Source organism: Limanda limanda, chromosome 18 (assembly GCF_963576545.1).
Source record: "Limanda limanda chromosome 18, fLimLim1.1, whole genome shotgun sequence".
In the NCBI taxonomy this organism is placed as follows: domain Eukaryota; kingdom Metazoa; phylum Chordata; class Actinopteri; order Pleuronectiformes; family Pleuronectidae; genus Limanda; species Limanda limanda.
The window spans coordinates 13,354,277-13,380,757 of record NC_083653.1 but is presented as its reverse complement, the minus strand read 5'-3'; the positions used below and the strand labels follow the sequence as shown (position 1 = coordinate 13,380,757).

Here is a 26,481-nt window from a genome sequence, read left to right as displayed (position 1 = left end):
AGGGAGGGTTTGTGCAAATGTACAGTTATTGTTTATTTGTAAAGTGTCAAAGTCGCAGGTATAGGGACATCAGGGCATTGGAACATATTTCATCTTATCTCAACTTATCTTATCTCATCTTATCCCAACTTATCTCAACTTATCTCACAAACACATTCAAATTCTACTGATTTGAGTAATAGAATAAACAGAACACGCAAACAGACCGATTGCATAATCGAATATATATTTATATGAAGGCTATTGCAGATGAGTTAATGGACAGTAATGTACTAAATCATTTCACAATTTATTCTGACATCGTTAGTCCTGTTTGTGCTTATGTGTGAGGGCTTCCCCGCACGTGCGTGTGTGAGCAAGAGAGAGAGAGAGAGAGAGAGAGAGAGAGAGAGAAAGAGAAAGAGAGAGAGAGAGAGAGAGAGAGAGAGAGAGAGAGAGAGAGAGAGAGAGAGAGACTGTCCTGTCGCTTCCGGCTTCACGCGCAGACCAACTCTTTACTACGAGCTGAGAGGAGGTCGAGCGGCTCGTGTCAACAGAAAACTCCGGTAAAGAAAACAAAAAACAACAACTTTATTTCTCCAGAGAACAAAGTGGGACCCGAGTGGGACAGGACCTCTCGGCTCGGCTCGGCTCCGACCCCCTCCGAAGTTCACCCCAGAGAGAGAGAGAGAGAGAGAGAAGAGAAGAGACGAGTTGCTGGAGAGAGAGAGAGAGAGACATTTTGAAATCTTCTGTGGAGGAGGAGAAGAAGAAGAAGAAGTCAGAAGAACCCTACAGCAGCGTCGAAACCAGTTTATCCTTCTGTTTATAATGGGAGAAAAGGGCCGAGTGAGAAGGAGAGAGTGAGATGCTGCTGGTGAACTAGACCGAAAGAGAAGAGTGGCCCCGCGGGTTATTTTGGTTCCTGCCTCCAACATCACTCACACCAGTAAAGAGAAGGAGAAGAAGGAGAAGAAGCTCTGCAGGGGGACGAGGCTCAGGTAAGAAACACCAGCTCCTCCAGGTCCTTGTCTTTCTGGATAAAGTTCAGTGAAGTGTATGAAACTTTCCCAGTACGCGCCTGTGGTGCACATGCAGAGGCAGCAGCAGCAGGAGGTGTTTGATAGACCTGCTCTTTGTCTTGTACTATGTGTGGAAACCTGAGCCATCAGAGGAGTTTATCATTTCCAACACCTCATCTTATCTCGGTGAGCTTTCAGCTGGGAGGCGGGGGGGGACTGAACTCCAATATTTACTTTCAAATAACTGAAAGCTCAGGTTTTTCCTGATTTTCTGCAAATTCTCCCCTCAGCCGAGCCAAGGTTTTTTGGCAGTTTGCTCCTAAAAGACAGAAAACAGGAGGAGACACCATGACTTTAATAGACTCAACAAATTGTTTATTTTTTTTTCCAACTTGCAGCCACGCACAGCCAAAACAGGAGCAGCTGCAGGGACACATTTGCATCGTTAGGACTAGGTAATTAGATTACATTGTTTTGAAGGCCCCAAGGAATAATAATTTGCATTAAGAAACAATCTGCTGGTTGTTTTTCTTGATTAGAGCCAGGCGTACAGCCACTAATGTTATTGAGATTAAAATAAAGTTTATAAAAAAATATCATCACATATATGTATAAATGTAAAAGACTTCATCACAATAATTGTTTACATTGTTTACCACCCAGCCCTATTCTCCATTACTCATAATTTATTTGTGTCAATCTATAAAATGTCCTTCACATTCTTTACAGATGTCATGAGATGTCTGCTTGTTTTGTCCATCCAATTGTCTCAAACATTCACTTGTAGTTCACATTAGAGGAAAAAAAGCACATCATCATACTGGAGAAGAAGGAACATTCCATTTTTTTTCTATTATTAACTTAAAAAAAATTACTTGGAAATAATAATCATAACAGTTACAGATTACTTTTCTGTCAATAAGCGAAAAATTAATTGATTGACCATGTTGCTGCAGCTCTATAATCCTTTTTGTGTGTGCCGCTTTCTCCATTTTTGTAACCCCTGAGCTTTAACCTTTATTTTCATTTAGGCCATCTAATTAGAATGAGCGACATGGAAATCCTCTGTTGTAGTGGCTGTAAATTTTTTATAATGTGATTATAGTCAAGTTTCCAGAGCTTCTTGTGATATGGTTTTATTACCAGACAGATCTGTTGAGCTTTATTTATAATAAACTATGCTAACAATGATGTAATAATCACATAAAAAAAATGACTTGATGTAATGTAATACTCCCAGAGAGAGAAATTCACATCATGTAATATTAATCAAATCTCTGTAGATTTCAAGTAACAATCTTCAACTTCTTCCAAACGTTCTAGTCATGTGAGTTGTTTTTTTATTCCGTGTACTGTACGTAGGTTTGTTGCCCACTTGTGTAGGCAAGTGGACAGTTTGAATAATCACACAGTCCCACTCAATCTGACATTGGGCTGCACTGAAACACACAACACTTTGAGCTAGTTAGAATATCTGCAGTTATTCCAGTGATTATTTATATTTTGTTCCGTTTTTATCGCAGTTGCCACTTTTGTTCTGCTGAGGAGAGTATTTTCTTTTTGGTTTGTGATTATGACACATCAGCACAGTCATGGATAGAGTGATGCTTCGTTTCCCTGCCTCATGGCTGTTGTTGTTTGGGGTTAATACGATGTAATGTCTGAATAATAATGTTGGGATGTCATCAAGTTATCTTAATCGAAAATGCTATTATTTAAAAGGGAGGTGGACATATACATTTGTTTGCAGCTTTTCTAACGCCTGTCTCTTTTACTCTATGTCCAAGAAATATACTGCACCCGTTTCAAAGCTGCAGCAGTGAAATTAATATTCTCTGTTGTATTTGGCCCTATTGTTCTAAGCCCTAATGAGGAACCCTAAATTGTAAGATTGACTTTAAAGCTTAGCCTATAGTGTTGAGGAACATCTCAGTTTAAACCCTTTTTTATATGTTATATTCTGTGAAACTTTGGAGATTTCTCTGTGGGAAAATAGTTCTTCAGTGAACAGAGAGAGAAAAAAAGGTCTTTGTGATGTAGTTAAACAGTTTCTGGTGGCTGGGGCTGTTCTACTGCAACAACTGAGCCATTACACAGAAAGTAAATCCACCACTTCTGCATGAAAGACTCAGAATAGACAACTGAACCAAAATAGCCTGAATACACCTCTCTTTCCTCTCTCTCGCTCTTTATTCCTTCACCCAGCTCTCTCAGTCCTCTCCTGCGCTCCCTCTCTCTCTTTTTGTCCCTGTTTTTCCCTCTCCTTCTCTCTCTCTCTCTCTCTCTCTCTCTCTCTCTCTCTCTCTCAGACCACCATCATCCACTTGTGGCCTTTGCTTGTTTTTCTTTCTTTGAATCTTTTTGGTTGTTTACATCTTATGAGCGTGGAGAAGTGATTATGCAGTGTGAAAGAAGCAGCACTTTTGAGCCACGACGGTTTCCTGCCTCTGTCTCTCTGCGTCACTCCCCCAACAAGGAAATCCCATGTTTACCCCCGTAGTTCTTGGCCCAATGTCTTAAGTGCAATCGGAACACGTCCCAGGACCTTTTGCTGGAAGCTCAGCACATGACAAGGCCACTGGTATGTTTGAACAAACTGGAGGTCTGAGCTGGAAAACCACTTCAAAACCTCTTGCTCCAGTTTAGTTTCGCCTTGCAAAACAGAAGTGATCACATTGTGGTAAATAAATACGTGACATCTCTACTATGTTTGATAGTGAATGAACTGAATCAGATGCAACACATTTCAACAGCAGTTTACTGGAATACTTAACAGTAGCCTGAAAACACAAGAACAATCTCAGTGTTTTCCCGAATGATGAGAGGATGACTGTCCATTGTAAGTTCATATTATAAAAACTGCACAAAGCTAATTAGCATCTTGCTCATGCTTTTTACCTCCAACGAGGATGTTATGAGTGCTATTCAAGTTACACGTTAAATGAAACATATTTTCAGGCAAGTAAAGTTTATTTGTACAGCACACTTTATACAACAAGGGAATTCAAAATTTAGAAAGATATAAATGTCATCACGACAAATTGTAAAATCAACATAAGACGATACAAAAATGAAGCTTTTAAAAAATAAATGAAAAAGAGTAACACAGAGAGTTGAAAAAGTATACATATAATATAAGAATTAAGAGAGTTAAAGTAACAGTGGAGTGTAAGAAATGGAAAGAATTGGACTCTTAATGCTTTGAATGAATTTGCAATCTGCAAACTCTTTATTGGAATATGAGTTTCTAAGCACTGTCGATCTCTGAGTATCACACACAAGCTGTTAGCTCCGCTTCCATAGCACAGTGAATTCTATTTTCAGAACTTAGAATTCTACAACCTCTTGCTCTTGCTCATGAACACATAGAAAATGAACCTAATCACTAAACGCACAAAAATGAGGATCATCAACTGCATTCAGTTGCATTATTACTGGAGCCTGAATGTGACATTTTGATTTGCAGTAAGGTTGGAGTAACGTTTTGATTCAGGGGTCAAAATGACGAGTTTTGGTTCCTGAATGTGACTGACAAGAACACTATGGCTACGGCTTCACGGAAAACCCAGAAGCAAATTGTTCCACGCTAATAAAGCAGCTACCAATGTTCTGCATACATGTTTGAAGAAAAGCACAAGCACCTCTCCTTAAGCACAAAGAATAACTTGAATCTAAGTACAAAGGTTGAGGAGATTCTGTAGCATTTCTTCTTCTTCTGTGTTTACTTCTGCTGCAACTGGTTTTATGTGTTTGTCTCACAGCGTCTTTGCCTCATTTTCTTGCTCTTTTGCATCTGCCTCCCTCATTCACTTTCTCCCAGAAAGAACATTACCTTAAAAGAGGACGATGAGAGTTTGTTCAAGCTGAACCTCGACCACTGTCTTGCTGGGTCTTTTACAATAAAGACATGTTAGATGTGTTGAAACGAGAGAAAAACGTTTATCAAGGAGTTTCAAAGACAGTCTGGTTGGATAGGAAGGAAGATGACTACAGCTGAGAAGGCTCTTATAAACAGCTGTATCATTCAAATAAGCATTGTAAAAAAATCTCTGCTTTTATGGAACATTGAAAGAGGAGACATGAAACTATTTCTAGTGAAGCATTACCTCACCATTACCTTATCCACCACTCTCCCCCTCTCCATCTCGCTGGCTGACTTGACATTTCTTTAGTTTTATTCCTGGTATGAACAATGATATCTTTTATTTTGGGATAACAGCAGGACAAAGTGAATAATCTCCTTTTCCATGATGGACTTCCAGTGTCTGTTCCAAGTGTCTTGAAACTCACTCTACCAACTTTCCAGTCAATTTGCCTCACTGTCTTTAAATACTCCGACAGGCACATTATTGTATAACTTTCCTGGCCTCTTTTTCATTTTCCAGTGGTGGGCACAGATTTTCTGGCCGTGTGGAGCTCCAGCTGCGGACTGAATGCAGAGGAAAAACTGAAAGCTGATCTCCAGACCTCCCTGCCGCGTTAGGGCAGATTGTTAGATGTGTACCCAACACTCTAAGCCCCTGGCCTGGCCGTGGGGATGGCAGCCTCTGCCCTGAACCTGAACGTCCTAGGAGTCATGAACAGGTCAGTCGTTGTTTTTAGAGCTTTAGTTGTGGAAATGCTTTAAATATGTTTGCTTCTTATGGTCGGACTGGGCTTTATTTTTAATACACTAGAGAGGGATTAAGAAAGCTTTGTTGGATGTTTACATTACAGTCATAACATTTTTTTTTAAGGATTGCATAAAAGTGTAGTCTTTTATCTGCAATCCAAGCTTTGACGCTAGTTTATCATAATCAGATTACATATGGCCCATGTGATTAATTCCCAGTCCTATCGCTTAGACATGGCCTCTTTTAAAAGGACAATAACATTGTAACATTTTATATAAAACTTACTGCCATTTTATATATATATAGGTTTAATATTTGTGCATTTTGTCCTCTCCTCTTTGCAGCAGTAATCAGTTTCACACCCAGTCAGGCCCCCCTAGTACCACCTCCCGAGCTAGAACCAGCCCCGTCGCCCGACCGGTGCTGCCGGTTCCAGATCGAAGCCCCTTCTGCCAGCTACTGGGTGGAGGTCTCTACAACCCCACCAGCCCTTCCAGCCCCGGGGTATCTTAATCACCTTCACCTTAACTATCACACATTTAATCATCAGACATTTTCCAGTTCGTCATTATCTGTGCTGAAGTAAAGTAACTACGTATGTCTTTTATATTTGTAATACTCAAACTACAGTAAGTGACTGAGGTTTTCTTTTTGGTTCTTTTGCGATCTAGCTTAGTGTGAAATACAGGCCAGCCTTTATTAGTTGTTAAATTTATTTAATTCTATCCATGCAATTTCAATATTTCAATATATGTGCTGTACTGTCACACCATATATACTTTGTTTAAATTGCACATGTCAGTTGATATGAATGAATAATTTCTTTCCTGTCTGTCTGCTAGACGAGCCCCCCACCCCTCGGTCAAACCTTTGCCCTTCCCACTCCATCCTCGCTCTGCCCAAGCCCCTCCCCTCGTGCTCGCTCCCCATCCCCGCGGAGCCCGGAGCTTCTAGGAGTCAATGTGGGCCAGCGGGTCCGACGCCTGAGTTCGTCCGGCGGTGAGGAGAGCAGGGAAGGAGACGGGCTGGACGAGAGGGGAGGAGAGTCGGGAGAGGGGGGCAAGCGAGAGGAGAGGAGACGCCAAGCGCAGCTGCTGCAAATCAGCCGAGAGCTGCAGAACGTTGAGGTTCGTCTATACACTTCTCTACTCCTATGTGTCTGTCTTACTCTCTACAACATCAGGCTTTATCTAAACATACAATCACTGAGCAAACTCCATAGGATTTCCTACTTTATCTCAATTTACTGGGCCAGTAAGAACAGCAACTCTCACCAAGCTCGCGTGTGATGATCCCAAAACACAACTGTCAGTCAAGCTTTGAAAGCTGAGCAGGATCAAATCACGGTAAACCAGTTTATTTCACACCCAGCTGTGCCTTTTACAGCAGGTTTGTATGAATGCTGGTAGATTTTAATGTCATTTGAAGTTTTACTATCGTGGAAACTCGTGTAATCAAGTTCATGTGACTTTTTAATGAGGCCTGGATTGTTTGAACTTTTGTAATGTTAATAATAATTTCCAATAGTCTTCATTGAAATATTGAATAATATTAAGTAGGGCAGTGCCTGTTCAAAAAATGCCTGTTTGGAATGGGTTGTTTTCTTTTCCTGTGGTGATGCTGGTTGCAACTTTCTTTCTGAAACTGTAAAAACGACCTGCAGTAATTCAGACCGGCTGCAGGACCACAGAACCCTGCAGCTGCCCCCCCACTGCTGCACAAAGAGCTGTTCACCTTTTTATCGAAAGTTCAGTGGAGCTCAACTCAGTACACAGAACACAGAACTGGGAGAATCTGTTCCGTTGTCATGAATGCCCCCATTGTCGTGAACATGCTGTTGTCATGATTGACAATGCCACTTATGTGAGTGAGTTGAGGAGCTGCTGCGACAGAGCGCTGGTCGTCTGTTCATCCAAGCGTGAAGCTGATAAGATGACCCATTCTCAAGATATGTGAGGTATACAGACAGACAGACTTTGGAATTCCTGGAACTGCTAGACAGATATGTTTATTACATTATAGTTCGGGTTAATTGATTTAATTTTAGTTACATACTTTAATTTTAGTTACATACTTTCTGTAGAACTGCAGACAGAGTTTCTGTCCTTCCAACTGTTCTTTTTTTTTCAAAACAGTCTCTTTTATTGCCAAACAAGGGAAAACGCCAGAAACAGCAGTTGTGTCTCTACAATAATTCTCTATGTGTCTTTCAGGTCAGGGGAAAAGTTGGCATTTTCGAGGCCCACATTTCCGGGATTCGTGCCCAGGTGCTTAACAACGAGCTCCAGCGCAGCCCTCGATCTCCGAGACGATCAACATCACATCCCGGCCAAGGGAACACCGCTCTTACATGCCCAATGACCCAGCCGCAAGAGAGTCCCTCTGTTGTCCAAAATGGGGGAGAAAAGGGAGAAGAAGTAACGGCGGGAGAAAGGAGAGAAGGGGAACGGAACGACAGCCCTGCTACAAAAATGAACACTGAGAATAAGACGCTGGTTGGTCTAAATGGCCGCCTTTCAGAAACGGTGATGCAAACTCCTCGCTTAGATGGGTTTGTTGTTCAGGGTTCCCTTGAGGCGTTCGACCCAAATGCAAAAACAGACCCGGAGAAACAGGAGGGAGTAATTCTGGGAGCAAATGAGGGAGAAAAAGCCAGAGGGGCGGGAGAAAACCAACAAATTCTGGAAGTTGAAAGCGAACGGACAGAGGAAGAGGTGAGAGATGAGAAAGAGAACCGGCTGTGTCCCGAGATGCTCCACACAGAGGCAAACAGGCCGGAGGTTAACCCTGAAACCGCCGCTTTGGGTGAGGCGCAGAGCAGTAAGAGCTCCCGTTGTTTGGACATGGCCGATCAGACCTACAACCACTCTCCCTCCATCCCTGCAGTCATAATAACCGACCACGGATTAGACAGCCAGCTTCAAGCTTCCGATGGCCCCGGCTCAGACCAGGGAATATGCTGCACCCCAAGTCCCGGTTCCAGCCCGGTCCCAAACTTCTCCACACGCTCCCTCAGGAAGCTTTCGTCCTCCTCCGCCTCGTCGGCCGGGTTCTCCTCGTCTTGGGAGGAGTCGGAGGAGGATATTTCCAGTGATACAGAGAAAGGGGAGCAGCTCCTCAACCCTGTAGTCCTCAGTTCTCAACAGAAAGCAGTAAGTAGAGTGCGTGTGTTAGTGCGATGAATGGCAGTAACTGTTTTTCACATGGAAATAGATTAATTACATCTGATCCAAACTGAAATATCCGGATATGGATTATCGTGAAATTTAGTACAGAGATTCATCCATAAAGCCTACAGATTTCAGCTTTCCCCCAGAGCCACCAGTAGACCGGACTATTACCCATCTTGTTTGTCCCTGTGCCCGGCAGAAGTAACATTATGAAGAAATCTGTAGTATCTCACACACTCTCAAAGTCTCTCCACTTCCTCCATTGTTGAAATTTCTTCCTGGTGTCCGATGATCGTCTCACGTGGAACAATTGGCAACACTGCCCCCCTCCCCCCAACATTTTGCCTTGGCAAGTTGGCACTACTCTATTTAGTCTGTTCCAAACATTTTTGTTAGCTTTCAGAAGACAGGAACAAACGTGGATGAAATAAACGCAGAGAACGGACAGAGGGCTCCATACACTCAGTGGGAGGAAGCCGTGACGTCCTGTAACCTAAAATAATTTGAGCAGTTTTACAAAAGTCAGGTATCAAATGTCCAAATATAGGAACTGCAGCCGTAGAAGCTGATTTTGCAGCCAATTGGTGAAGATCTGAGAAAGGATTTGTCTTGACATAGGTCTCTCTTATCAATTGCACCTCAGAATGTGTGTCTGGCAGTGTGTATATGCGAGTCGTGTGTTTGAATGTGCCCGTGCATGTTGGCGGGTGATCCTGTGGCAAATTGGCCTGCGCTCTCTCTTCCTTAGTAATGGTTGACATTCACAGTAACAAAGCTCGCTCTGTGCCATGACCTGTGTGTGTGTGTGTGTGTGTGTGTGTGTGTGTGTGTGTGTGTGTGTAGGTGTGTGTTGTTGTTGTTTTTTTGCAACGTGTGGTTAATGGAAGGGTGTGTGTGTGTGTGACAGAGAAAGATACTGCCGGTGATAGAAAAAGGGAAAGCAAGAGAATTTGCCAGTCACACACACTTAAGCTTTGCCTGCATTTGGATGCAGTTCAAAGAGATGGCTGAGACCTGTTTGGGTTTGTGTGTAGGTGGGTTGAATGTGTTTTCATTTGTAGCCAGCATAAGTTCAAGATGCCATCTCACTTCTGCTTTGAAACATTGGATTTAATGCAGGTTTGTATAACTGATTTTAAAAGTGTATCTGAACATTGTGTTAACACTCTTTCTTTTTCCATGACTTCTTGCTACAGAAAGGTTTTTCTCCCTGGAATTTAAGTGTTCATGTTTGAACTGTATAATTCGAGTCTGCATGAATATTGTATGAGTTTAAAACACATTCAGATACTCGCCCGGCAATCAACATTTTCAGATTTTACTATGAGCAGCAGCAGCAAAGACGACTGCAATTCAAGTAGAATACATAGCAGGCCAATCTACTCAAGATTAATTTGTTGATGGATGCAGATTTCCTGCATCTATATTCGAATGATTCAACCCTGAATCAAAGTCCCTGCTCTCCCTTGGGACACAGATGACACACAATTTGTTTAAAATACTTTGGCTGTGAATTTGAATAGTGTTTGTGTCCCTCTTTGCATATTTCCAGGATTTTTTTCCTTCGCTTTATGCAGGAGACAGAAGCTCCTGATGGAAGCTGCAGGTGACAGGAGAGGGTTTATAGTGAAAGCCTGGTTGAGCCCCGGCACAGCACATACATGTCAAACATGTTGGTTATTCATGTTCTTGTCTGTAGCTTGTCACAGTTCCTGATCCGTGTAGTTTAAGGACGCCTGTGGTGTTCTGTGTGTGTGTGTGTGTGTGTGTGTGCGTGTGTCTGCAAGAGGCAAACATGCAGAAACACATAAAGCATGCTCGCTCGTGTGGGAGGTATGTAGGAGCGAGAAGAGGGAGAAGAGGAGTGATACTGAGAGACGGAGACGGAGAGAAGAATAGAGTGTGAGAGAAAGAAAGAGCAGGGACATGTTGTTCAATATTTACTGCAGCCTTGTTGTCTTTATAATGACGTAAAGGAGACAAGTTGCATCTTCTCATGGCTTTTATCACAGGAGCGACAGGACATATGTCATTCTCTCAGACATATAAAGATATAATAACAAGTCTTCATTGGAATGTCTAAAAACAACTCAACGTATTTTTTATATTGTGTTGACTTGTTGAAATTGTTCAACCCGAGAGAAATCAACAGTTTCATTCAAGGTAATGGGGCGTTTCCTTTTGGTCGCTTTTCATTTAGTCATATCCTCTTTACCCGTGGCTTTGTCCATCTTTCCTATAACTCTCAACGTAAACCTTATCAAGTTAGCTGCTTTTTCCTTCTATCCTTTGTATTGGTCACGATTAACCATTGCCGTTTGCTGCGTAACGGGATCAAAACTTTAATACATGACCTCATCCGTGAACAGTATTTGCACCAGGTCGCGGTTGATTTTTTGGTCTGCAAAGACAACAACTCCCATAAGCCCAGGCTGTGTCCTGGGGATGACACAGCATGGGAATAAACCTGGCAATACACAGTTGGTTAAGTTTAGCTCCTATGCGATTACTCACATATACATCAGTGTTTAAAAGGTTAAGGAAATTAAGGACACTTGATGAAAAATAGAAAAGCTATAAACCCAAAGCCTCCTGCAGAGTACATTCATCATGCTCAGAGGTTTACAGCTTGTATCCCAGAGTTCATTGTGGATGCATTTGACTGACTTCACCATTCACAGTAATGTTCCTCTGTCACAGTCAAACACGTGCTTATTGTTATGGCCATTAGTACGGGATTAAATCAACTAATTCTTTTTCAGAAGGGTTCATGTTTAACTGCTGGAGGCTGGGACCTGAGCACCGCCATATATAGACAGTAACTGGCTGATCTTTTGACTGTTGGGCAAATTTCCAAGGCAAGAAGGCACATATGTGATGTCAGTGTTTTTCTAGTTCGGGGCGAATTGCTTGCAAAAGGGCACCTGCGATAGATTGGCATCTGTTTTTTTCTTTTTTTTCTCTAAAATATCAGTTGACGTCTGTGGAATGAAAAGAACCTGCCAGTAGAGGTGATACTCAGCTGTTTGCTTCTCTGAGAAATTGATCTTAAAGCTTCCACACCCACACCAACACATCTGAAACAATTGAAAAACTCTCAGCTATATTATCAACCATGGTGATATAAAAGAATGTTACAATTGTAGGATTTAAGACAGGATCGAAAGTCTGACAATTTAAATGACTAAACAAAACTTTATCAAAACATCTGTGTGGATGAGGAAAATTTGAAAAAATTCAATTCAATTCACTTTTTTGTAAAGATCAAGTAACATACTGGTTCCAGCTTATAACTATTGAATGTTTGTTATCACAATAAATTCAATCCTCATTCAGAAATTCGGTCTTTAATTTGGCATTGCATAATTGCAATTTATGTTGGCATTACATTGGTGAGGTCATTTCTCTTAATTCTCAGTCGATTGTCAGTTGTAGATCTAAAGTAATTCTCAGAACTTTGTACACATTAACAAATAAAGCTTTGATTATTCTTCTAATACAAACCTTGTGGTTGCTGTGGTTTGTTTAAACCGAGACGATGCTCAGAAAACTCCGGCATCATGCTTTCAGTGAAAGACTGACACGAGTTGGAAGCTACAGCGGAGTGGAGGTGGGGCAGGACTTATGACGATGGTTCTTAAAATGATGCAGGAAGTTTGTTGTTACTCACTGCGTCTTTACTGTAAGTAAAGCATTACAGCGTTGGACACATTTCAAAGGAACTCTGGTCCAGGGAAGGATTCATTCATTAAATAAACAGGTCCATTATATAAACTGATGCGTCTTCTGGAATGAAGTCTACAGCCATTCTTCTCAAAACACACACACACACCCACGCACACATACACACATGCTGATACTGACACACCCTCTGTGCACACCACCGTACAGCTTTGGCTTGTTTGCTTCTACAGAACAGCATAGTTAATAGTTTACACACAAACACAACACACACAAGCAACAGTGTACACACAGAAGCATATTTTCACTCACGAACACAACTTAGTGTCTCACAGCCCTTTTTGTGACCTGACCCCAACATCACTATTTCAGTTTCACCGTCCGTTAAGCTCTGAAAACTCTGAAACTTAATTAATCTCCAGCAACAGATGAATTGTTTTTGCACTGGCCGACAATTCATTACTGTAACCCAAGTGGGTCAGCACAGACTATCTCTCTCACACACACACACACACATATACTGAGACACACACACACACACACTGTTTGTACTGCAGTGGAAAATCTTCACCACCACGGCGGCTTGTTGCCTAGCAACCCTGTGACGTCAAACCCCGAGTTTCCCTCTCACAGCTGTATGTGTGAGTGTGTGTGTGTGTGTGTGTGCGTGTGACAGAAAGTCTGCAAGTTTATCGGTGTGTGTCCAATTCCTGTTTGTGCGTGCGTGTGTGCGTGTGCCGACTTGGTTTACTATGAGAGGGGAAACACCGGTCAATTCTTTATTTGGTGTTTCTGTGCTAGCTCGTCTGTGAAAGTGTGTGTGTGTCTGTGTGTGTGTCTGTGTGTGTCTGTGTGCATGTGCATGTGCTGTGTCAGAGTTGCCCCGGCCATGGAGGAGCGAGGGCAGCCTGACGTTACTGAAGCTGACATTTTGGCTCAAAGCAAATCTTTAGAGTTGAATCCAGTGCAGAATTGATGTGTGGTTTCACTTGGTTTCACTTGGTTTCACAGTCGTAACGGGGGAAACCTCAATGTTATGCGTGAACTCCAAAAAGGGGATGTAATGATAGCATGGAGATCCAGCTCCGAAAGGAATAGCTTTAAAACAATACTGGTAATTGATTTGTTTTTATAGATTAGATTTTTTTTCACTTTTACATGTTTATACTTTTTTTGCCTGTTAGTTTGCAAGCTCACCACTGTCTAGTAAGAATCGGGGTGTTTCAGAGACGACGTTGGAAACAACTCTTCCTTAGCAGACAACAGTTTGTCTAGTTCCAACGTATCTGAACAGCCACATCACAAACGTCTTACACTTTCCTTTTTTTTTACATTTTTCTTTTTTTCAGGCCTTTTGTGTAGCTGACAATTTCGCAGAGCTAATTTTCCACTGGCCAGCCCTGGTTGCTATAGAAATTAATCATGCACTCTCTAAGCATGTTGTTTTGCCTTGCATCACACTCCCTGCAGTTTAATTTTGTCTCGGCGTGATGTTTTGGTGTGAGTCCTCCAGTCTCAACTTTGCAGATTCAGACAGTTGCAGTGTATTTGTATCTGTGAGGGGACCTTGTGGTGAGCGATATCGGGCTCGTAGCTTCCTCTGTTGAAAACATCAGCATGCATCAGTGTTTCCCCTGCCTTTGCACACTGCACACTTGTAACCCAGAGTTACCCTTTGCCCAAGATTTTTTCCCCCTTGCCCCTTCTCTCCACTCTCAGCCTCCTTTCACTCCTTTCCTGCGTGCTAATGAGTGATACATGGTCGCCATGTGTAACCCGAGTTCTCAGGGTCAAAAGAAATCCTCAAATTTCCATACGTCTGATGCATTTTGTTTGTGGTTAACCCCTTTCTTTTGCAATGCAAATGATTCGGATGATTGCACAATTTGTTTTGTTATAAAACTTCTGTACACGCATGTTGTCGTAAACCCTGTCTGCAAATGTGTGTGCTGAAAAAACACATGATGCAGCCAATAAAAACTCTTTGCCTCAGGGCTTCTTTTTTTCCCCTCCGAGCTTCTTCTGTTGTTTACAGAGGGCAAGGCCTTCTTTTTTTTTTTCTTCTTTTCTCTTTTGTTTGTAGTCAGCGGAGGATGTGGAAAATACTGTCGCTGAGGCAAGCGGCACCCCCCCCCCCCCAACTTCCTGTCTGCAAGAAGTTCCTTCGCTTACCATTTCCTCTCTCTCTCTCTCTCTCTCTCTCTCTCTCTCTCTCTCTCTCTCTCTCTCTCTCTCTCTCTCTCTCTCTCTCTCTCTCTCTCTCTCTCTCTCTCTCTCTCTCTCTCTCTCTCTCTCTCTCTCTCAATGGAAACTTTACTGTTTTTCCTGCTGTCCTCTTGTCATCCAGCTCGTCTGGGGGCAGAGATAGGAGAGACGGGGGGGAGAGAGAGGGAGTCAGAGAGACAGCCGCAGAGCAACGAGCCAGAAAAAAGATGAAAAAGAGACTCAGAGACTTTGATGGAATTTGCCAACTCAAACACCTCCTTGAGTTGTTTTTCAGCTTCATGTGCGGCTTTGCTAATTAAAAGATTTGTAATTTGTTTCCATAATATTTAAATTACAAACTGGACAAATTAAAATCTTATTGACAAAGAGACATGCACGAACACTTAGCACTTGAACACCCATGCAGCTGCAGGAGATTAATTCTGAACTGCTTGTTTTGAGGAATGTTTTTTTTCCCGCCGAGACGTCCATTTCCTCCTGTGGGTTCCTGATGATTGATAGTGTAAAACATAATGCACACACTAATGTGGAAAAACACTCAAACACTGACACTAAATGTACAGAAGAAAAGCAATATGGTGGCTGTGATGAATCATGTAACACAGATGATCTTCGAGTCTGTCAAAACAGTTTTTTGTAATAGGCAGGAATTAATATTGCCCATAGACTTTACGTTGACTGTTAGGGATATACTCACTGATGTTATGGAGGACAATGCAGATTAGTGTTGAAACAAGCAACTGATTAATAGATCAACATAGATCCATTATTACCTTTGCCATTGAGGTCATATTTTCATGCTATTAGTCTGTTAATAGAATTACACAAAGACTACTGAACTGATTTTATTGAAACTTGAAGACAGTGTGGGGAACCGGTCGAGGAAAAACATGGAGCTGATAAGATTGCGAGGGTGGACCCATGGATCTTCTGCCATTTTCACCAACATCCTAGAGAATAATGCATGAAAACAATAGAAACATACTGATACAGAACTGATATCTATGAGAACTTCGACTAATACGTGTACATGTCACGCATTTTGACTCATTCATGCTAATTGTTTTTCACAGGCTTTCAAAATGTAATTGACGCATCTGCCAGCTGTAAAAATATTATATCACTGTTATCATATTCATGTTCAATCCCTATGTGCCCGACTGTAGTTTTTATGGCAGTGAAGCAGAGGCTGACGTGAAACATTGCGGCTTCACACTTTTCTTCTCTTTGACGCTCTTGTACCCGAAAAACACAAACAATCACACACACTCAAATAATAGTGCATATTTTGTTTCCTTTTTCCACAAAGTCCTCACATTTTCATTTCCCTTTCACACTCGTGCACCCACTCACACACACTTGGCTCCATCTGCGTCTTCCAAACGCTGTGACCTGTGCAGAGATTTGCATGCCCAGATGATGTTTGTCTCCTGTTTTGCCAATCAAATTCTCCACAATTGTTTTTTCCGCCGCACACTCCGACACAAACAAACACACACACACACACACAAATGAAAATCGGGATTGTGCGAGGCCGAGGTTGCAGAGAGGGACTGAGAGCTGCACAGACCATCAGACTCCCCGGCTGACTGACAACCCATGTCACCATGTGGTCGTCGTGGCTCTATTCATTGATGAGCGTTGTTGTGTCGGTCGGAGCCATTTGTATCATTACCGTCATCCACCTGCGCACCAGCCACCTCCAGGTACCGTCACCTACTCTGCCAGCGTTACCTTGACTTGCCTTTACTGTCGCCGAATGCTTTTAATCCGTCGATTTAGTCCTTGTTTAGGGATGCTAGACAGCTTTATTCTCAGAGTTTATTAAGCTATAATAACACTGCTAACATCAACGTGATAGTTGAGGCCTTTAGTGTTTCTTTTTTTTTTTTAAGCTAGACATAAACCCACCGCCCCCTTCTCTTGTCGTCTCCTCTCCTGCCCTCGTCTGATTGCGTTTTAATGTCTCCAGCTCCTAAAGCTACAAACCCAGACAACGGCTGGAATTACTCACACTTGAAGTAGTCCAGACTTTCTCTTACTTGCCCTCCACATCTCTCCCCCTCTCTTAAACACACACACACACACACACACGCACACACACACACACACACACACACACACACACACACACACACACACACACACACACACACACACACACACACACACACACACACACACACACACACACACACACACACACACACACCAGCTATAAGTGGGCATCACGGCCGATGGATGACAGTCTGAGTTGGTGGAGAAAGCACAGGCCCTGGCTGCTTACCAAGCCGTAGCCTGATACTCTTTCTACTCTCGCTAACTGACTAAAGATGGTGGGGGAAAAAATGAGAGAGGGGAATACCATTCGTTTCAATTTATTTTGTCTCTCTGGTGGTCTGAAAAAGCTCAATCAGTCTTGCATTTCCTGTAACCACAACCGACAGTCGTGATAGAGATGTGTTGTGTGAATTTCCTTAGAAGCTTTGTTTCTTAACCTGTATTAAAACTGTAAAACAACATCAAAGCAGAAAATGGCTCTGAACAAGAGAATACAAAGATGGTTTTGGGGTAGAGTCGTCATCCACCCTTAGGGTTGGCAGTTCGATCCCCAGTCTGACCCATCTGCATGCCGAAGTGTCCTTGGGCAAGATGCTGATCCCTGAATTGCCCCTCATAGAACAACAAAGTGCTGCTAATAAATGCACTGTGCGAATGTGTGTGTGACTGGGTGAATGTAAAAACTGTACTGTAAAGAGCTTTCAGTGTTCATCGAGAATAGAAAGAGCTTTATAGATACAAAACCATTTACGATTGACCATTTGCTCAGGGGATGAAGATGAGGATTGTTGTAGATCAATTGCCTTTTGCCTCCAGGCTGCCGTCATCTCACTTTCAGAAAATATTGAACCTTCGTTTTTGATTCTGAATTTGCAAAGAAAGAATTCTGTTTTAATACGAGCCGAACCATAGCATGTCAAAGGATTTGTAGTCTTTTAATTTGATGTGCGTCTTGCGGTTGTTCCGTTCAATAAGACAAATCCTAATAAACCCAATGATATCACAGGGTCAAGCCACTCATCTCAGCTGACCCACCACCTACCCCAGAGTTAGTTTCCAACATGTGTTCTGTACACGTGTTTTTTTCTCTATCCTCCACTGGGTCAGAGAAAAAACCCTCATGTGACTTTGTGTGTGTGTGTGTGTGCGCACATCTAACCATAGATAGTCATGCTATCAGCTGATCCAGATAATGTGACAAGGGTTATATATCTCCTTCTATGGTCTCTTTTCTCTCCTCTTTTCTCTCCTCTTTTCTCTTATCTCATCCTCCTCTCCTCGTCCTCTCCTCTCCTTTCCTCGTTCTCTCCTCTCCTCTCCTCCGCTGGTCACCATCGGTTACGCTGCAGCAAAGCGAGGCACTGTTTGAACCCACAGAACATCTGGAATTTTCCATCTAAAAATGCTGCAGGCAGAAAACATCATTATGAATATTTTATTCAGTCAGATAGTGATTTATTGTATCTTGGTGTTGCAACATGCAGCAAAATTAGCACATGTTTTCTAAATCTACTTATAAGAAAGTTCAGGAGAATGTTCATGCTCAAAGGGATAAGAGGGATATTTATCTCAGGAAATTAAGGGACAACAGAGAGTGCTCCATTTAAAGAATTAACTTGCACCTTATGTTTTTGCTCATCTCATTATGTCAAAATTGAAATCTTTTTACAGAACTTTTCTCCTCCTTCGTTGCAGTTAAGGGCTGTCGTCCACCAAAGAAAATATCTCTCTCCGGCCATTGAATTTGTTGTCGGGGGATTATCTTTTTGTGAATGGCAGAGTGTTTGTTTGAGTGTATGGCAGGAGTCCCGCAGTTCAATGTGTCCCTGCCAGGGACAGAGAGAGCCTTTGGGGAAACATTCACTCTCTTTGTGTGTATATGGGTGTGTGTTTGTGTATGTGTGTTTGTGTGTATGTGTATTTGTGTGTGTGTGTGCTTTTGAGGACCATTTTAAGGATCGACCTTACAGAGCGAGGACATTTTGGGAAAGTGAGGACATTTTGACCGGTCCTCTATTTTTCAAAGGGCTGTTTGAGGCTTGGGTTTAGGGTTAGGGTAACAATTGGGTCTAGGTTAGGGTTAGACATTTAGTTTGGATAATTAATGTTAGAGTTATGGGCTAGGGAATGTATTATGTCATTGATTGTCCTCAATGAGAATAAGAAATACAAACATGAGTGTGTCTGTGTGTGTGTCTGTGTGTGTGTGTTTGTTACCAGGGGAAACCCCAGCTTGATCCTGAGTTCAGTTGGAAAGAGTGTGGGAGAGCCAGACAGAGCGAGATTGAGGACAGAACCCCCAGGGTCACCGATGCTCCACTTTTGTGTTTTAACAGTGAAATCATCTAGATGCTTTAGATGAATGCTGACAGAGTTAGCATTTAGGAGACTTACCTAAATTCACATTTTACAAAGCATGCAAAAACTCTGGTGACCTGTCCAGGGTGTGCCACGTCTCACCACATTGCAACACTCAACTAATAAGGGGCATAGATAATGCATGGATGGATGGATAGGGTTAGGGGTTCATCACTGAAGGATAATTTCTTATGTTTCTGTTCGTAGCACAAGTCTTGGAAGAAGATTAAGAACATGGTCCACTGGTCTCCGTTTGTTATGTCCTTCAAGAAGAAATATCCCTGGATACAACTGGCAGGGCACGCAGGTATTGTGGGCACACAGACACACAAATAACAAGTTTCAAGTATATAAAAAAAATGTGTTTAAGGTTCAGCCGAAGAGAAATAAGGGCCCTGCAGTGACTCCACAGTAAAAGAGTTTGTTTTTACAGGGAGTTTCAAGGCGGGAGCCAACGGCCGCATTTTAAAAGTGAGTCAAACTTTCCCATCAATCACACCCTTCTTTGTCATTGCACAGAAAATAAATCCATTTACATTCTGTCTACATCCTGACACTGAACAAGTGCAGCCAAGGCTACGTAATAACGATGACAACTTGTTGATGCTGTTCTGTAGAAACACTGTGAATGTGAGCAGCGCTGCTTGTCCCTCCTGATGAGGGACGTGCTGCGCCCGTACGTCCCTGGTTACCATGGAGATGTAGAGAAGGACGGCCAGAAGTACAACCAGATGGAGGATCTGCTGGCCGAGTTCGACTTTCCATGTGTGATGGACTGTAAAATGGGAGTGAGGTGAGAAAACATCCCGTCAGACAGCTTCATGTTACTCTTCAGCCAGCTGAGTAGTCAGTGAGAAGATGGAGGAGCTCTGCTGACTCATACAGTTTGGCTTGACGTTTAGGTCTTATACCAGGTGACTTTAATTATGAAACAAGCTGTTTTGAGTTATTTTTCTCACAGCAAAGAGGAACATTTAATTTAATTAATCAAATAAAATTTTAAAACATCGTATCCACAAAGAAGGAACTTTATTCTTTTCGCCACGTTATGTTTTCATCTGCGCTTTGTTAGTTAGTTTGTTTGTTCGCAGGTTTACGCACGATTAAACGAATTTCCATGAAATCTTTTGCGATGGAAGAGGCATTACCTAAGAAAGATTCCATTACGTTTTTATACGGATACAGATCAGGGGGCAGATCCAGGAATCTTTTAGTTTTTTCTTAAAGTCTTAAATGTTGGCAAAAAATGATCTTAATGAAAAAAATCTAACTTACTTAAGGCACTGATATTTATCAGTGTGTGTAGTTTGATGCAGATCTAAATACCAATCTGGATATAGTGAATACAAATGTGTTTTCATAAGTTTGGCTCTTAGTGAACTCTATTGAGTGCCATTCTAGTTTGGAAGTTAAATCCAGGTAAAATCTCTCACAACATCTCAAATGTCCACGAGGAAGCAGTGGTTTGACACCTTTCACATGTCTGAACTCCTCACCCTATCTGTAAGGCTGGGCCCACCTGTCTGACGGAGGAAACTTATTTTGGCTGCTTGTATTCTACAACCCAGAGCTTGTGACCATAGGTGAAGGTTGAAAAGTGCAGGGACTGACCTCCTATGTACAGTTATGCATCATAAATTTACTAGATGCAGATTTCTATTTGGATTTACACCAAATTCGACTAAAAAGATTTAAGATGTATGCATTATATTCACTGGGACATTGGTGAGATGGTCAAAATGCCCTGTATCAGGTTTTTCTGGATCTGCTCCCTGATCCAGATCTGCACCAAAATAACCGTCATATCCTCACACCAAGTTCCGTGGAAATCTGTTGGGGGAGGTTCTACTCCCTCATTGCACATCAAATCTCTGTGGGAAATACAGCAATTTCCTTTAGTCAAAGGTGCGCCGTGCAAATAACTCTCTCCTAAAGACTGCATGTTTGGCTTTGAGGATTTGTTTAAAGTCCATATAATCGTCTCATCGCTCACGTTTCTTGCCCTGTCACATTATTTGTGATTCTCACACATTCCTACAGCTGGCTAACAGCTGTAACCTGCTGTTTGAGCAGAGACATCGCCCCGGCTCTCTCAGCCTCTCCGCTCGTCTTTCTCACCTTCTCTTCTGTCTGAACCACCTGTTTCTTCTCCCTCGCTTCAGGACCTACCTTGAGGAAGAACTGACCAAGGCTCGTAAGAAGCCTTCTCCTAGACCTGACATGTATCAGAAAATGGTCGAGGTTGATCCTTCGGCGGCTACACTCGAGGAAAACGAGCAGAAAGCGGTGACCAAACCCAGATACATGCAGTGGAGAGAGACCATAAGCTCCACGGCCACCCTGGGATTCAGGATAGAGGGAGTCAAGGTAACACTCACCGAGCCTTCCTTCCCTTCTTTCTTCTGGTGTTCAGTGTGTGTCTGTGTGTGGGTGTGTATGTGGCCTTCAGGGGCGTGATCTGACTTCCTGTTTTGAGCAGAAACTTCCTCTGAAGTATATGAATGTGTATGAGCTCCTTTGTCGTACACGAAGCCTGTTTGTGGCACCTCTATAGGCCTCGGCATCTGGGACTGACATTGCATACACATGCACACGCAAATCCCCCTCTCTGTCTTTATTTGAGGGTCGTGGCTATATAAGGACATTCACGGCCTCCCGGTGGTCTGTTGCCATGACACCAAAGGTTATCCCCAAAAACACACACAGAGACACGTGTGTGTGTGTGTGTGTGTGTGCGTGTGTGTGTGCGTGTGTGTCTTTATCTGTCTGTGTGTGTGCACTGTATAGCTCTTGTTAGCTCAAATCTAATGTGAAAATCTGTTAGTTTATTAGGTATGAAAGCTTGTGTGTGTGTGTGTGTGTGTGTGTGTGTGTGTGTGTGTGTGTGTGTGTGTGTGTGTGTGTGTGTGTGTGTGTGTGTGTGTGTGTGTGTGTGTGTGTGTGTGTGTGTGTGTGTGTGTGTGTGTGTGTGTGTGTGTGTGTGTGTGTGTGTGTGTGTGTGTGTGTGTGTGTGTGTGTGTGTGTGTGTGTGTGCGTGCGTGCGTGCGTGCGTGCGTGCGTGCGTGTGAACTTGAGAGTTGTGCTCAGACTTGAACCATAAAGGGGAAAAATACTTTTGTCTTCAAATAGTTCCTTGTTGCCAGGCAGCCATCACAATAGGAAAAGCTCATTTATTTCACTGTGAACCCACCAACTGTTTTGACCTCCACGGCTAGTTCTGCTCCTGATGCTAATCTACTGCACTTCCACGGATAGTGTTACACCTCAAATACTGAAACGATGTATAAGAACATCTCTCGTTATCGAGATATCAACGTGCACGATAGACGTATCACAAAAGACGGGAAAAACTGAGACAGAAGAAGAGACTAAGAAGAGAATAGAGAGAAAACTGAGAATTTGAATACAGAGATTTGACGGAGCCGCTTCACTCCGTCTCTCTCTCCCTCAGCTGACGTCTCTTACTCTCTACAGCTTAACAGTTTATTAGTTTGTCGCCACAATATCAACACTGATCATCACGTAATGATTGATTCTTCAGAGCAGCGCGCGCATTCATCAGCAGCTCGCTCCCTCTTTTCCTCTCTCTCTCTCCCCCACTCACACGCACACACACAGACAGTGTAATCGGACACATTTATAAACTCAGTTTGAGTAAAAACCACAGAATTTATAAACTTAGGCAACGTATGGAGCTGGAGGAGATGGCAGCGTGCTCCGTTTGGTTTGACGCAGTTGGCTCAGCACACGGCGCAAATGACAGAGACACAAGAGAGGATTTAAATCACTGACAGAGCCGCTAAAAACTGGAAAAAAATTACTTTTCACAGTCCAAAAATCTGTGAAAAGACCCAAATTAACACAGTGAGTGGACTTAGTGGAGCTTTGCATGGCTCCCTGGTGTCTGCCCAGGAACCGGTGGCGCTGCGGGGGGGGTGTGGCCTTCTTCCGGCCGTGGAACTGTCTGTGGTCTCTGTGTCCGTAGCCAGGGACTGTTCAAGTTTATTTTTCGCAAATCATATCGTCATCGCGATATTCAACAACGTTATCGCACATCGCATGTTTTCCTCATATCCTGCAGCCCTAGACAAACAAGGATTTCAATGTATCACCTGGAATTCTGGGTAAATGGGAAGGTCTTTCTTGACAGTTTTGTCACAGTGATCTGAGTAATCTGTCATGACAATAATCTTGTGAGATGGAAATATGTATGACTCGGTATTCAAGGACGGTTTCCTCCTTTTAAGAGACTAAATATATATTTCCCTCTGTACTTCATTTCCTCCTCCCATTGTTTTTTTCCTGTTGTTTTTTTTGTCCATTCTCTCGTCTGCCCCTTTTCCTTCCTCGCCTCCCTTCCTCTGCCTCAGCCCCATCCTTCCCATCGGTACCAGAAGCCTCGAAGTTGTAGATATAATATAAAGTCGCATAACTTTGGTCCTCACATTGATGGTCTCCTTCCTCTCTTCTCCTCTCCTCCTCTCCTCTGTAGAAGGAGGACGGGACAGTGAACAGAGATTTTAAGAAGACAAAGACGAGAGAGCAAGTTACTACGGCTTTTCAAGACTTTGTCAAAGGAAATAAGGACGTTCTGGTAAGTGTGTGTGTGTGTGTTTGTATGTTTTGTGTGTGTGTGTGTGTGTGTCAATGGCCTTGACTACTGTATGGAACTGAAAAACAGATGTGGAATGGAACTTTGTTGAACCGTACACACACACACACACACACACACACACACACACACACACACACACACACACACACCCATACACACACATATGGAAACATGTGTTCATAGATGCACAACGTGACCTCATGTTTCCAGGGTCAAACAAAAAGGGAAGTCCTTGGGCTTCTATGCACACACGCACGCACACACACACACACACACACACACACACACATACACACACACACACACACACACACACACACACACACACACACACACACACACACACACACACACACACACACACAACATTCAGATGCATACTGTAAGTGTATGAAACCATGAGTGTATTGTGTTTTTTTTTGTGTAATGATTTAACGGATTATTTAGATTATCAAATGAACAGGCATGAAGTTGTTTGAATTTAGCACATTTTGGAGAATTGTAAATCAAATGTCTTGAGTTATTGTGGAGTTTTCAAGTTGAATCTGTCAGCAGCCCAGAAGTGAGCAGAACTTGGTGATCAAAATAAAAACTAAAACTTTGTGTGTTTTCTTTACAGAATAGTTATCTGTCCAGGCTGAACGAAATCAGAGACACTCTAGATACCTCCCCGTTCTTCAAAACCCACGAGGTAAAGACAACGTGCAGTGACTGGAACCGTGTTTTACCGCTGCTATCTGTACAGCTGCTGCTCATGATAGTGCTACTACAAATACAAACGTCTACTTTTAACTTAAAACTGATCATATCTGTAATTTATAAACGTAATTTAAGTCAAGAACTAGAATGGCTCTCAGTAGAACACATATACTACGTCTACCAAGTTCAAACAGTCCCCTTCAATTTAACTGAAATCAATAATAATAATTTTTTCAATAAATTATTCCGTTGGAAATTGTAGAAAATGTCAAAAAAATACCAGATCTTCTAATGTTAAAGAAAGTGGAAAATAAATTCCTTGATCTGCCCCTTTGCCCCTCCTTTTGCAACCTTAAATAGGTTATTTGAGCCATAAACTAAATGGTATGAATGTACTTTGATGAAATACATTAATGCTGGTTGTAATATCACACTAAAAAAATCTACATTCATGGGTTGAACAAGCCTCATAGCGCCAGCGTTTCAAAACCATCTTGCACCTTGCAGGACCAACGCTTTCATAGCATCAACCGCTTGAGTTGTCTCTACTTCATGACATTCATATATTTAAAAATGTTAACCGTTAGCTGTAGTCACTCGTGAGTGGAAATGTGGAAGTATGCGCTCATTTTCAAATCGATGCTGAAACTAAACCCCTATGTGAGAATTTCTATGTTCTGTAGAACTAACATTGCTTTATTTTTTACTGTTGATCCATCTTTTAATTCTCTAATTTAGTATTTTAGTGTAAGTTAGTGAAAGTGACTTGCTCTTGCAAACACACCAGTCCTTGTGTTGCATCTACCAAGACACAGCAGGCTTTGTCATGGAAATTGGGCAGCAACTGTCCTGACCACACAGTCAGTTTCACACTTACAATTGCACGCACACACAATTATACAACACCAGTACATTTGAATGTAAACAGAAAACACAGAAAACAGGAAGCGAACAATGTGGAGTGGAAAATAAAAATACAGTTCGGCATTTATTTCTCGTCTTTGTGTTTCTTGCAGGTGATCGGCAGCTCCTTGTTATTCGTTCACGACAGTAAAGGGCGGGCCAAAGTCTGGATGATTGACTTTGGGAAAACCACGCCTCTCCCCGACGGAGAAGAACTCACCCACCGAGCGTTGTGGGAAGAGGGCAACAGAGAAGATGGCTACTTTTCTGGACTTGAAAGTTTGTTGGACATCATTTCAACCATGTTGAACTCTGAGACTTGAAGTCTGAAGAGTTTTGAATTGAACATTTGGACTCACAACAGCAACGTGGATGCTCTCAGACACTTGTCCTCATGTTGGTAAACACATCATCCCACAACAGCCACTGGCCGATTCACTGACGGATGCATTGTCTTTATTCTTATCCAGTGGAGGTTGAGGATCTCCACCATTCACAGCCTTCAGGGGTTTTTCCAGCAGACATTTTAAATTGTCACAGCAGAAACACTCAGTAACATTAACATTGTCCCTGTAATACATGAGCCAGCATGCACAACATGTGCTTCTTCTCCTGGATATGGTTAAAATGACTGCTGCGAGAAAAAGTGTATTTTTCATGTTCTATATAGTTCTCAATACAAATTCAAGGAATAGGCAAGAACTATTCTATGTTTATATATATTCTAAGTTTTTCAAGGGTGATGAATCTCTCATTACTTTTAAACTCATATGTGGGTCTCAACCCATGACATATTTTTTCTTTTAAGATTTTTTTTAGCATGTTACAAATATTTATTTTTAAAAGAAATCAAGATATGTTTTGTCTTTTCATTGAATTTGTTTGACACTATTAAAAATATAGAATATCAACTGACTTCTAAACAACTGTGCAAGATTAAACAGTGGCGCCCCCAGGTGGTAAAATATCAAAGTAAATTATAATTCAAATATTCAAATATTTAATTGACAATCAATTCTTCTGTCATAATTTGTGATCCTAGTTTGACAGATGCTTCAATTCCATAAAAACTGTTTGCATAGTGATTTTAAAATGGCAAGAGTTCAACACTTTTAGTGCCAATTAAGAATTTTAAATAACAACCTTGTTCCCAG

The 26,481-nt window shown here is 42.2% G+C and overlaps 1 protein-coding gene across 1 annotated transcript; it reads left to right on the top strand.

Moving 5' to 3' along the window:
* The first annotated feature begins 519 nt into the window (after positions 1-519).
* On the top strand, positions 520-26,238 carry itpkb (inositol-trisphosphate 3-kinase B). The gene is made up of 12 exons (XM_061091914.1): positions 520-980; positions 5,387-5,585; positions 5,959-6,118; positions 6,457-6,741; positions 7,828-8,766; positions 19,318-19,417; positions 19,544-19,581; positions 19,728-19,903; positions 21,273-21,477; positions 23,603-23,704; positions 24,345-24,416; positions 25,441-26,238. The coding sequence occupies exons 2-12, from the start codon at positions 5,539-5,541 to the stop codon at positions 25,648-25,650; spliced, it is 2,334 nt and encodes a 777-aa protein (XP_060947897.1). The 5' UTR covers positions 520-980; positions 5,387-5,538; the 3' UTR covers positions 25,651-26,238.
* The last annotated feature ends 243 nt before the right edge of the window (positions 26,239-26,481 follow it).